The 14,002-nt window shown below is 41.7% G+C and overlaps 1 protein-coding gene across 1 annotated transcript in view; it reads left to right on the top strand.

The window, feature by feature from the left end:
- Positions 1–13,352, top strand: part of ube3d (ubiquitin protein ligase E3D) — a 185,576-nt gene extending 172,224 nt beyond the window's left edge. Inside the window, exon 10 of the mRNA XM_063040347.1 lies at positions 12,147–13,352. Coding sequence (XP_062896417.1) covers positions 12,147–12,170 — 24 coding nt within the window. The 3' untranslated portion in view covers positions 12,171–13,352. The remainder of the gene's footprint in view (positions 1–12,146) is intronic.
- The last annotated feature ends 650 nt before the right edge of the window (positions 13,353–14,002 follow it).

Below are 14,002 nucleotides of genomic sequence, written 5' to 3'. Positions count from 1 at the left end.
GCATGTTTTTCTTTGCAAGGGAGAGCGAGGTTCGAGTTTTTTTTAAAGTAGAAAATGGATGAAATTTACAAATAACAAGTATGGTCTCTGGTTCGTAAACAGTGAGTACTGGGTGATGATAATAATAAATGTTTTATAAAAAGCAGAAATGGCTGGCTACAACAGAAAGACAGATGTTTTCGATTGCACAACAGATAACTGGATAATGTATCCTAAAGGAATTGAGTAATATTTTGATGCAAATGAATTAGCAGATGAAAAACGAGTGCTGGTTTTGCTGAGTGCAATGGGTGGAAACACATACAGTTTGTTTAGAGGTTTAACTGCTCCAACCAAACCAGCTGAAATAAACTTTCCTGATATTGTGAAGCTAATACTGGGACATTTAGAAACAAAACCATTGTTGATTGCAGAACACTGTAGGTTTCATAAGCAGAGTCAGAGGAAGGAGAATCCATTTCAGCTTACATCATTGAATTGAAGAAATTGTTGGAGAATTGTCAGTTCAGTGATGGGCTTAATGATGTACTGACAGATTGTTTAGTTTGTGAAATCTTACAAGAAAGCGTTCAAAGATGACTACAAAGATGAAGCACAACTCATTTAAAAGAACAGCTGAAGATCGCTGTATCAGTGGAACAAGCAGAAGAGACGCAGCTGAGCTGCAGTCAGGAATGAAAGTAAGCGTGAACAAAATTGCAGTGTCTAAACAGAAACTTGCCTGGTTGAACAGATTGTGTTATTGGTGTGGCAGGGGCTCACATACTCCAGTCCAATGTAGGTTTAAAGGCAAAACTTGCTGAAAATTCAACAAAGTAGAACGGTATTTATACCGTTATATAAATAGCAAAAGGATAGTGAGGGATAAAATTGGTCCCTTAGAGAATCAGAGTGGACGGCTATGTGTGGAGCCAAAAGAGATGGGGGAGATTTTTAACAATTTCTTTGGTATTCACTAAGGAGAAGGATATTGAATTGTGTAAGATAAGGGAAACGGGTAGGGAAGTTATGGAAACTATGATGGTTAAAGAAGAAGTAGTACTGGAGCTTTTAAGGAACATAAAAGTGGATAAGTCTCCGGGTCTTGACAGGATATTCCCTAGGACATTGAGGGAAGTTAGTGTGGAAATAGCAGGGGCTCTGACAGAAATATTTCAAATGTCATTAGAAATGGGTGTGGTACCGGAGGACTGGCATATTGCTCATGTTGTTCCATTGTTTAAAAGGGATTTTAAGAGTAAATCTAACAATTATCGGCCTGTGAGTTCGACGTCAGTAGTGGGTAAATTGATGGAAAGTATTCTTAGAGGTGGTATATATAATTATCTGGATAGACCAGGTCTGATCAGGAACAGTCAACATGGATTTGTGCGTGGAAGGTCATGTTTAACAAATCTTATTGAATTTTTTGAAGAGGTTACTAGGGATATTGACCTATGGACCTCAGTAAGGCCTTTGACAAGGTCCCACACGGAAGGTTGGTTAGGAAGGTTCAATCGTTAGGCATTAATATTGAAGTAGTAAAATGGATTCAGCAGTAGCTGGATGGGAGATGCCAGAGAGTGGTGGTGGAAAACTGTCAGATTGGAGGCCGGTGACTGGTGGTGTGCCTCAGGGATCTGTACTGGGTCCAATGTTATTTGTCATATACATTAATGATCTGGATGATGGGCTGGTAAATTGGATGAGTAAGTATGCAGATGATACTAAGATAGGTGGAGTTGTGGATAATGAAGTAGGTTTTCAAAGCTTGCAGAGAGATTTAGGCCAGTTAGAAGAGTGGGCTGAAAGATGGCAGATGGAGTTTAATGCTGATAAATGTGAGGTGCTACCCTTTGGTAGGACTAATCAAAATAGGACATACATGGTAAATGGTAGGGCATTGAAGAATGCAGTAGAATAGAGGGATCTAGGAATAATGGTGCATAGTTCCCTGAAGGTGGAATCTCATGTGGATAGGGTGGTGAAGAAAGCTTTTGGTATGCTGGCCTTTGTAAATCAGAGCATTGAGTATAGGAGTTGGGATGTAATGTTGAAATTGTACAAGGCATTGGTGAGGCCAAATTTGGAGTATAGTGTACAGTTTTGGTCACCAAATTATAGGAAAGATGTCAACAAAATAGAGAGAGTACAGAGAAGATTTACTAGAATGTTACCTGGGTTTCATCACCTAAGTTACAGAGAAAGGTTGAACAAGTTGGGTCTTTATTCTTTGGAACGTAGAAGGTTGAGGGGGGACTTGATAGAGGTATTTAAGATTATGAGAGGGATAGAGTTGACGTAGATAGGCTTTTTCTATTGAGAGTGGGGGAGATTCAAACAAGAGGACATGAGTTGAGAGTTAAAGGGCAAAAGTCTAGGGGTAACATGAGGGGGAACTTCTTTACTCAGAGAGTGGTGGCTGTGTCCTGCAGAAGTGGTTGAGGCAGGTTCGATGTTGTCGTTTGAAGTTAAACTGGTTAGATATATGGACAGGAAAGGAATGGAGGGTTATGGGCTTGAGTGCAGGTCGGTTGGGTTAGGAGAGAGTAAGATTTTGGCACGGACTAGAAGGGCCGAGATGGCCTGTTTCCATGCTGTAATTGTTATATGGTTATATGGTTACATACAAAGCACAATTCAGGCAGATGAGAATAAATGCACTGCACAAAGAAGAGATAAAGATGAAAAGTCAAGTTGCAATTTCAAAAAGAGCACAATTTGCAAGCTATTGATGAAAAATCTGATAGTGATGAGACTAACGCTGCACTGACTAGCCTTGAGATTTACAATTTGAAAACTAACAGGAGACAAGCAACAAAGAAGAGAAAATCTGCAGATGCTGAAAATCCAAGCAACACACACAAAATGCTGGAGGATCTCAGCAGGCCAGGCAGCATTTATGGAAAAGAATACAGTCGACATTTCGGACCAAGACCCTTCATCAGGACAAGGAATATGGCTTACACCGGAAGTGAATGGCAAATTAATTAAAACGGAGTTGGACACTGGCTCGACTGCTTAAATCATTCCACAAAATGAGTGTGAATGGCATTTCAAAGATGCTGAACTGAAGCCTGCAAAAATCCAAATAAGAACTTGTACTAGAGATAAGATAATTCCTGTGGGAATGACATTCGTAACAGTGAAATACAACAACTGACGAGCCACATTGAGCTTGTATGTGGTAGAAACAGAAAGGCCAACATTGTTGGATCGTGATTGGCAGAGACAACTACAACTTGATTGGAGATCTACCCACCATTTATATGCCTCATCCCCTGTAATAGAGTCAACTAAAAGTGAATTAAGAAAGGTACTAGAAAATGCCACGGTTGTGTTCAGGATAGCATTGGAAAACTCAAACATATCAAGGGTAAAATAGTGTTAAATGAAAATGCCACACCCAAATTTTACAAAGCCTGTCCGGTTCCTTGTACCTTCCACGATAAAGTAGCCAGTGAGCTAGATCAAATGTAGGCTGAAAGAATTGTTTCCAAGTTGAGTGGAGCCTCTGGACATGTCAGTGGTCCCATAGCCAAAAAGAATGGGTCTGTCATCTGTGATGATTTTAAGGTCACCATTAACCCAGTACTAAAAGTAGATCAATATCCTCTGCCCAGGTTTGAGGATACCTTTACAAAACTTTCTGGGGGAAACACTTCAGCGAAGTGAATTTTGCTGAGTCCTGCCTACAGATGGAGATGGAAGAAGAGTCCAAAGTGTTTTTCTCCTTAAACACTCGTGAGGGGCTTTATCACTGTAGTATAATTATCTTTGGAGTAGCATTTGCACCTGCAGTCTGGCAGAGAGCTATAGATCGGGTGCAGCAAGGCTGCCTGGGCACTTTGTCTGACCTGGATGACATCATTGTTACCAGTGAGGATGACAAGGAACATCTTCAAAATGTCAAAACAATGTTAAAAAGATTAGAAGATTACAGGCTCAGAGCATGACGTGACAAGTGTGAATTCTTTAAGTCAAGCATCACTTACTGTCTTCATGCCATTGATGCACAAGATTTACGCAAATGTGCTGAAAAAAATTCAAGTAGTGGTGGATGACCCATGGCAAAAGGCCCTTTCACATTTATGGCCCTTTTTAGGATTTGTCAATTACTATAACAGCTTCCTGCCAATCCTGGCAACACACACACAAAATGTTGGAGGAACTCAGCAGGCCAGGCAGCATCTAGGAAAAGAGTACTGTCGACGTATCGGGCCGAGAAAGGTCCTGCTGAAGGGTCTCGGCCCGATACGTCGACTGTACTCTTTTCCTAGATGCTGCCTGGCCTGCTGAGTTCCTCCAGCATTTTGTGAGTTGCTTGGATTTCCAGCATCTGCAGATTCTCTCTTATTTGTGACTGGCTACTATGATCTACCTTTGAACTCATTAGTACAGATGGGGAAGAAATGGCAATGAACAAAGCAGTGTGAGGTGGCTTTCAAAAAGGAAGAATGTTGACATCAGACACTGTACTTGTGCATTATAATTCTCAGCATCCAGTGAAGCTTACCTGTGATGCCTCACCTTATGGTTCAGGTGCAGTCACGTCACATGTTATTAGTGATGGAAGTGAACGCCCCAAAGCTTTTGCATCACATTCACTTACTGCTGCAGAGATATACTACACAGAGATTGACGGAGAGGCCTTGTGTCTGGTTTGGGGTGTAAAACGTTTTCAACCAATACCTGTAAGGGAGAGAGTTTACCCTCATTACAGATCACCTATCACTAGTATCTATTTTCATTTCACAGAAGAGTGTCCCACTAACAGCAGCAGCTTGAATGCTGAGATGGGTTCTCTTTCTAGGAGGACACAATTACAAGATTGAATTTGAGAGGACAACTCATCATGGAAATGCTGATAGATTGTCTGGTTTACCCTTGGAAAAGACAATATCTGAAAAATTTACAAAAGAGGACATTGCTTTTGACATATTCCCCTTAATTAAAATTGAAAGCCTCCCTATTATGACAGAGATGATCCACAGGGAAACCAGAAAACGCCCCACACTCTCAGGTCTACATGATAATCCAAAATGGCTGGTGTGTGCTGCAGAAATTCTCCCATTTTTACCAGCATCAGGATGAGCCAGCTCTTCACGGAGGTTATCTTATGTGAGGATTGAGAGTTGTTGTACCGTTCAAACTGAGAACTACATGCTGGTCATCTAGGTGTGGTCAAAATGAAAGTGTTGGCTCGAAGCTTTATCAGGTGGCCTGGGGTAGATCAGATGAGCTGCTTGCCATGCGCTGTTTGGGATGCCAGCACATCCAGAAAATGCCAAAAGCAGCGCCTCTCCATCCCTAGGAATGGCCTGCATTGTCCTGGCAGAGGATTCATGTGGATTTTGCCAGACCCTTCAAGAGTACAAATTTTTTGGTTGTAATGAATGCAGCTATAAAATGGCCAGGCATGTTCCCAATAGCCTCCTCTATAGTCTTGCACACTTTGGATGTGATGAGAAGCCTCTTCTCATGGACCTGTCTTAGTCAGTGACAATGGACCATAGTTTGTTATGGAACAGTTTCAGTCATTCCTGAAAATTAATGGAATCAGACATATTACATCTGCACTGTACCACCCAGCTACAAAAGTCTTGGTGGGAAGACTTGTCCAGAGTCTAAAGAACGCACTGAGAGCAATGTCAGCAGAACACACTACATTGGCACTGACTCAGAAGCTCGCAAATTTTCTCTTTGCTTATCGCAATGCAGCACACTCCACAACTAACAACTTACTAACTCTGGTGGGTCACCTCTTGTGCTCATGTTAGGATCTCCTCAAGCCTAATCTCAGAAGGGATATGCAGGATAAACAGCTGAGACAAATTGAGGGTTCTTCATGGAACATAGAAGAGTACAGCACAGGAACAGACCATTCGACCCACAGTGTTGTGCAGAACCAGCAAAAAAGCAAATCAAAAAATGCCCAAACACTAATCCTGCCAACCTACACCATGTCCATATCCCTCCATCTTCCATATGTCCATGTGCCTATCCAAATTACTCTTAAAAGCCTCTAATATATTTGCCTCTACCACCATACCAGACAGAACATTCCAGGCATCCACAACACTCTGTGTAAAAGACTTAGCTCTCACATTCCCCTTGAACTTACCGCCTCTCACCTTCAATGTATGCCTCTGCTATTACGTTTGTAGATGTTTCAATCCTGGGAAACAGATACACTCTGTCCACTTTACCTCTCTCACTATCTTGTAAACCTCTCTCACATCTCCCGAGTCTGCGACAGTCCAGAGAACACAACCCAAGTTTGTCCAGCCTCTCGTGACAGCACATGCCCTCTAAGTCAGGCAGCACCTTAGTAAACCCCTTCTGCACCCTCTCCAAAGCCTCAACATCTTTCCTATAGTGGGGTGACCCGAACTATATGCAGTACTCCAGATGTGGCCTGATCAGAATTTTATAAATATGCAACATGACCTCCTAACTTTTTTAGTTCAGTGCCTCGACTAATAACAGCAATCCATATGTCTTCTTAACCACCTTCTCGACCTGTAAGGCCACTTTCAAGGAGCTATGAACTTAGATCCCAAAATCTCTCTGCTCATGGGACCTTGCCCTTTGCAGTGTGCTGTTTCCTTTCATTTGCCTTGCTGACGTGCAACACCACACACTTATCTGCAACTGGTCTATATTGTGCTGTATTCTTTGCCAGTCTTCTACACTATCCACAACTCCACCAATCTTGGTATCATCTGCAAAGTTACTAACCCATACATCTACATTTTCAGCCAGGTCCCTTGTACACATTACAAACAGCAGAGATCCCAGCACAGATCCCTGCGGAACTCCACTAACTACAACTTTCAAACAAGGAGGTTCGATGTTTCACTCCTAGATAAACAGTCCTGATGAGGGACTACAGAGATGATCAAAAGTAAGTATGTGGAAAGATTAAGGACAGAACTGGGCCACTTCCTACACAGTGGAGATTGTGTCTGATGTCATTTGGAGATGACAGATCAATCAGTTGAGGAGAGCAGAGTCAGTTCTTAGAGAAGGTGTCCAGAGCTGTGAGAATCACTTCCTGCAGTCCCAGAGACAATTACAACTGGCACGGAGGAGGCCCAGAATCTGCGATTGTTTCACAGCAAGTCTCACCTACTGAGCAGAGCGACTCCCTCCTTGTCAGGAATGGCGTTATCACGCAAGAGTTAGAAATCCTGCACAGCAATTAAATTTTTAAGCCTGAATGGGACAAATTAAAATTTACTATGCTGTAGATGTTGATATAGTAGTTTTATTATATAATATAGTGTGTGTGTGTGTGTGTGTGTGTGTGCGTGTGTTTGAATTGAGATTTATTCTCTGTTGTGTTGGAGTTTATAGCTAAGCAGCGAGGTGTGTTGTGTATTTAATATTTTAGTAATATTTGAGTAATATTGTATACATATTGTTTGATTAAACATTTTTGGTTGTTTACATAATTAATTATAGGTTATACAGTGCCTTGTACAAGTATTCAGCCCTCAGTTGTTTGTTCACATAAATGAGCGTCACAACCAGAGATTTTGATGATTTTAACTGAGAAATTTTATTTGTGAATCACGTGCTTCTTTTTTTCTCACTGGAGCCCCAAAACAGGGAAAAAGCATGAAAAACCAATAATTCAGAAACTGAAATGACAGCAGTTCAAAAGTGTTCACCTCCCTTTGCTAAGTACTTAGTTGAACGACCTCTCACAGCTATTACAGCCAGAAGTCTTTTTGGATAACTACTTATTAGCTTTGCACAACGTGGTGGTGCAAGATTTGCCCTTCCTTCTTGCAAAATTGCTCAAGCTGTGCAAGGTTAGTTGGAGAGTGGCAGAGGGCAGCAATCAAGATCTTGCCAGAGATGTTCAATTGAGCTAAGGTCAGAACTCTGACTGGGTCACCCAAGGACATCAATTTTCTTCATTTGAAGCCACTCCATTGTTGCTCTGGCAGTGTGCTTTGGGTCGTTGTCGTGCTGTAAGATGAACTTCCTTCCCAGTTTAATCTTTCTGGCAATGGCTTGCAGGTTTTATCCAGGATCTCCTGTATTTAGAAGCCTATCAATCCTGACCAGATTTCCAGTCCCTGCTGCTGAAAAGCACCCCCATAGCAGGATGCTACCTCCACCATACTTCACAGTAAGGAAGGTGTAACTGTCTTATGTGCAGTATTAGATTTTAGCCACATGTACCGCTTAATGTTGAGGCTAAGAAGTTCCACTTTAGACTCATCTGACCACAAGACCTTCTTCCACATCTTTACAGTATCTTCGAAATGATGCTTTGCAAAATCTTGATGGGCAAGGATATACTTTTTTTTTAGCCAGGGCTTCTCCCTTGCCAGTCTTCCATAAATACCCTTTCAGTGCAAGGCCTTAGAGGTTGCAGAGCCATGAACTTCATCTCCAGTTGCAGCCACTGAATTTTGCAGCTCACTCAGAGTGACTGTTGGCATCACAGTAGCCTCTCTTACACGTGCCATTCTTCTCCGGTGACTAAGTTTAGAAGGACAGCCTGACCTAAGTACAGGCTGTGGTTTCATATTTTTTCCACTTTTTCACAATGGACAGCATTGAGCTCCAAGGTATGTTCAGTGTCTTTAAGATGGTCTGGTACCCTTCTACAGATTTGCACTTCTCTATTATCATTTCTCTGACTTGTCTTGTATCTTCTTCTGTCTTCATTTTGGTTTGGTCTGTTGAAATCTGCCGTTGTGTTAGATCCTACAGAGAGATATTTATTCAGGTGATTCCCCCAATTTTCTACATCAACAAATTGGATGAGTTGGTAAGGTAATATATAGTATTGCACTAGAGGAAAGTTAGCATAGTAATTACATAGGAGATGAATACTTCTTCAGCCTCACATTTTGGGTTTTTAATGTTTCATAAATTGTTGCCATGTTTCGGAATTTTAACTTCAGACTTGTCATGGTGCACAATATTTCATTGATTAAATTTTTTTTAAAGTCCTTCAATGTATTTTAAATTCAGAAAATGAGATGGCAAAATGTGAAAATAGTTGTGGGGTCTGAATCCTTTTTCAAGCCACTATATGTAAAAGTATGTGAATGGCATACATCATATACGTCATCATGCCATCGCATCATATGTGAGCGCCTCATTGAAAATAAATAAGTAGACAAGTATCCTGGCTCCAGTGTTTTTCTTTCAACTAGTTTCTGGAGTTACAACACACATCATGTACATCCCATCAATCTAGTCAGTGTTACGGACTTAAGAAAGCATCTTCACTAGGTTAAATTCAGCAAGTAAGAAACAAATCCCTGTCTTAAAGCAAACAACAGGAATTCTGCAGATGCTGGAAATTCAAGCAAACACATAAAAGTTGCTGGTGAACGCAGCAGGCCAGGCAGCATCTCTAGGAAGAGGTGCAGTCGACGTTTCAGGCCGAGACCCTTCAGTTAGTCCTGACGAAGGGTCTCGGCCTGAAACGTCGACTGCACCTCTTCCTAGAGATGCTGCCTGGCCTGCTGCGTTCACCAGCAACTTTTATGTGTTTGCCTGTTTTAAAGCAAGTGCTTTGAAAACAGTAAGTTTGATTTCTCAGAAGGTTTGTTTTACTTGCATTTCAATTTCACATTTAGGTGATACTCTGTTAATTTTGGGAAGCAAAATGACTTTTCTCTGTCTCATAATGCTTGTGTCATGACTTAGCAGTGAGTTAAAGTTTGAGCGCAGTTGCGTTCTCTAACTACTGTACTGTGTAATTGTAACATCCTTGCTCCACTGCCATTTTGAGTTGTTTTACTGATTTATGAGTCTTGAGTCTTGAGTCATAGAGTCATAGAACACTGCAGCAAAGGACAGGCCCTTCTGGAAATCTAAGCCATGCCAAACATTTATGCAATGCCTTCCATTCCCTCCCATTCATTTTCCTATCCAATTTATTCTGAAATGTTGAAATCAAACCTGTATGCACCACTTCCGCTACTAGCTCGTTCCACACTCTCACCACCCTGAGTGAAGAACTAACCCCCTAACTTTGCCCTTAAACATTTCACCTTCACCCTTAGCCCATGATCTCTAATTCTAGTCTTAACCAACTTTAGTAGAAATAGTATTTACCATTATGTCGAGGAGGAGATCAGTTTGTTTGAAAATATTAAGTTCATTTGTGTGTGACATTTTGGTGCTGTTGGTAAAGTTACTGCATCACAGCACCAGTGATTCTGGTTCAATCCCCACCTCCAGTGCTGTCTAGGTGGAGTTTGCAAGTTCTCCCTGTGACCTCATGATTCCCCAACCCACCAGCACTCTGGTTTCCTCCCACGTCCCTGAAATATGCAGGCCGGTAAGTGAATTGGCCACTGCAAGTTGTCTCGATTGTATTAGAGAGTGCTGGAATCTGGGGCAGAGTTTTTGAAATGTGAGAAGAATGAAACAGAATTTGTGTAATTAAATGCTGGATGGTGAGCTAAGGGCTTTGTTTCCATAGTGTATGATTCTGGGATGGTGGGTCTCTTCGTAGTGTATGATTCTGGGATGGTGGCTCTATTACAAGCATAGCTAATTCTTCCCTTCCTTACCCATTCACACCTCTCTCTTAGCACTTGGTGTTTTCTAAGAGTTTCTACGGATAAATGAGGTCTGCTTCCTACTGTTTCCCTTTCTGCTCTTCATTGCCCCTCCTGTTCACATCACTCAGTTAATGTGAATGGCAGGTGCTTTCCCGTTGGTTTTCTCAAGGACACCACCATGCTCTGAACACACATTGTTTGCAGCTGCTGAACGTGCATGCTCTGGATCCTCATCCCGTTCCTCACCCGTCGGTCTCTTATCACTCTTCCCACTCTTCTCACTGATAGAACATAGAACAGCACAGGAACAGGCCCTTCGCGCTGAAAATGATACCAAATTATACTAAATCTCTCGTGTGTGCAGGATTACAAATACCTGGGGATACAAATTGACAATAAACTGGACTGGTCAAAGAACACTGAGGCTGTCTACAAGAAGGGTCAGAGCCATCTCTATTTCCTGAGGAGACTGAGGTCCTTTAACATCTGCCGGACGATGCTAAGGATGTTCTAGAGTCTGTGGTGGCCAGTACGATCATGTTTGCTGTTGTGTGCTGGGGCAGCAGGCTGAGGGTAGCAGACACCAACAGAATCAACAAACTCATTCGTAAGGCCAGTGATGTTGTGGGGATGGACCTGGACTCTCTGACGGTGGTGTCTGAAAAGAGGATGCTGTCTAAGTTGCATGCCATCTTGGACAATGTCTCCCATCCACTACATAATGTACTGGGTGGGCACAGGAGTACATTCAGCCGGAGACTCATTCCTCCAAGATGCAGCACAGAGCGTCATAGGAAGTCATTCCTGCCTGTGGCCATCAAACTTTACAACTCCTCCCTTGGAGGGTCAAACACCCTGAGCCAATAGGCTGGTCCTGGACTTATTTCCTGGCATAATTTATATATTACTATTTAATTATTTATGGTTTTATTACTACTTAATTATTTATGGTGCAACTGTAATGAAAACCAATTTCCCCCGGGATCAATAAAGTATGACTATGACTATGACTAATTCATATACCTCCATTCATTTATATTATACTCAAAGAGCACTGCAGCATAGAAACCGGCCCCTTGACCCATCTTGTCAATGTTGAACTGTTATTCTGCTTAAACGTTAATTATCCTATCTGCTTCCACCCCATCACCCTACCCATCTCTATGTAAAAGAAAACTTGCCCTATACATCTTTAAACTTTCCCCTCTCATCTTAAATGCATGATTGTTTGGTGTCCAGTGACCCTCTTTCTCCCAATTTCCTCTTGGTTTCTCTTTCACTTGCCCCCCCCCCCCGGGATTCTGCTTTGAGCTCTTCCTCACTCGTACTTGCTGGCCTCAATCTCAACCTCCCAAATGTTCCCTGCAGCTTCTGTCCTATCTGTCTGTGTAGCTATCTGCCTTCTGTTGCCAGAGAAAGGACTGAGCTCTGATGATTCCATCCGAAAGCTATGGTAACCTCCAGATGCTGCAACTGCAAGCTATATGAGGGTTTGAAGAGAACTTTGTATTATGTGGTCGTGTCATCTGTCCCAAAGAATTCATTCTTTCTGGTGTTGCCAAGCCCAGTAGATGTTAAAATGCCTTAGAAGCCTAATTATATTTTTTCTTTCTTCTCTCATAGGTAGCATTTTTGAAACTGGATTGATGGTAGTCATTACCACATCGGAAAAGTGCGTGGATTGTGAAGGACTTCGGTTTTTGCTCCGTGAATCAGTTTGCAGGGTAATAAAAATAGTTGGCTTTGAGAGGAGCTGCTTAAAATTAATGGAATTTGACATAATAGGCCAATGGAACAGCTTAATGACAGAACTGTGATCTCAGCATTTCAAAGAAAATAAAAAAGTAGGAGACACAGGAGATTTCTGCAGATGCTGGAAATCTTGAGCAATGCACACAAAATTCTGGAGGAACTCAGCATGTCAGGCAGCATCTATGTAGGGGGATGAATAGCTGATGTTTTGGCCGAGACCCTTCATCAGGACTGGAAGAAAAGGGGGCAGAAGCCAGAATAAGAAGGTGGGGGACAGAGGAAGAGTAGAAGCTGGAAGGTGATAGGCATGATCAGGTGAGGGGGAGGATGGGAGAGATGAAGATGATGTGAAAATCTGGGAGTTGTTAGGTGGAATAGGCTATTTGCTGTTTGCAGTTATTTCGCCCTTCATTAAAAATGGCTGGTCATCTGCATTCCAGATCCACCTTTCTAATCGATAAGCAAATCTGTTGATTTGCAGGCATGAAGCTTGCAATTTCATTTGTTTGTATACTTGCAATTTCATTATAAATTAACTGTATTACTAGGAAGGTGAAAGCTTCAATTGACAGATCTGGAATATATCAAAATTCACACAATGTCCGGTGTATAGAAGTGGTGCTTCTTTTAAAGACTTATAAATGTACTATGGTGACCTTGTCAGCTGAATGTGCTAAGGAACTTCTTGAAGAATGGAAGCCAATAAACCAAGAAGGTCATTTTAACTTAGGGATTTAATAAGAAGAATTGTCTGTCACCCAGGCTGAAGGAAATCAGTCTCTGATTAACTGTGCCACATTTGACTGCCTTCGGTGTGGTGCATCTCCATTTGGCTTTAAGGTGAATCGTGGTGTGTGTTCCAGGTTGAGAAATAGTTAAAGCCAGTCCTTCCAAATGTGAACTGTTGTGAAGGGCTCTGATTTGCAGTCTTTTTGGGATTGTTTTCCCCCTTGAGTTTATATGGATATTTCTGCCTATGCAATGTGTTAATGACTTCAGTGGGGATTGAGAGAGGGATTTGTGAATTTACATTAGTAAATTTATTTAATCATCAATTGTGATTAAATGCACCAGTTGTTTCACCTCCTTACTCTCGGTGTCTTTATTAAGGACTTATATAGGCACAGCAAGCAACTAGGCTTTGTACATTTCACCAAACTCATCACCTTGCCATATCTAGAGGCATGCAGTAAACATTCTACGTCAATCTACAAGATAAAGGAAACAGGAATTCTTCAGCACAGAATAGTTTAAATTTTCAGTTTATAATAAATCAAATGATAACTAATACCATGTTACATATGGGGACAGGCCATCCGATCTATAGAGCTTGCCCTGTCATGACATGATGCAGCCACAGAAGCAGAAGTTATATCAGAAGCGAGTCTCTGGCCAATTTAGGAAAACTCTGGGGAAGTTCCCTTCGACCATCACCTCGCCTGCAAGAGAGCTCAGCAACTCCCTATTCCAGATACCATGTTAGTAATCTCTTATTACGTAAAATGTCCACCTCTTGATATCTGGTCCAGCTCAATCTGAGGGACTGCAGCAAATTTATCCCAACCATGTACTCTGATAATCTCTGATGGTTGATGGCTCTCTTTTTCTAACTTGGCTCTATGTCTGTGTCTGTTAGATACTTTACCCTTTGGCCCCTTGAATCTATTGTATTAAACTGAGCAGGATATATAAATTAACTAGTCCTGTGTTTTTTGAAGGAAAATAGT

Source organism: Mobula hypostoma, chromosome 2 (assembly GCF_963921235.1).
Source record: "Mobula hypostoma chromosome 2, sMobHyp1.1, whole genome shotgun sequence".
Classification (NCBI taxonomy): Eukaryota; Metazoa; Chordata; class Chondrichthyes; order Myliobatiformes; family Myliobatidae; genus Mobula; species Mobula hypostoma.
This window is presented reverse-complemented; position numbering and strand designations above follow the sequence as displayed.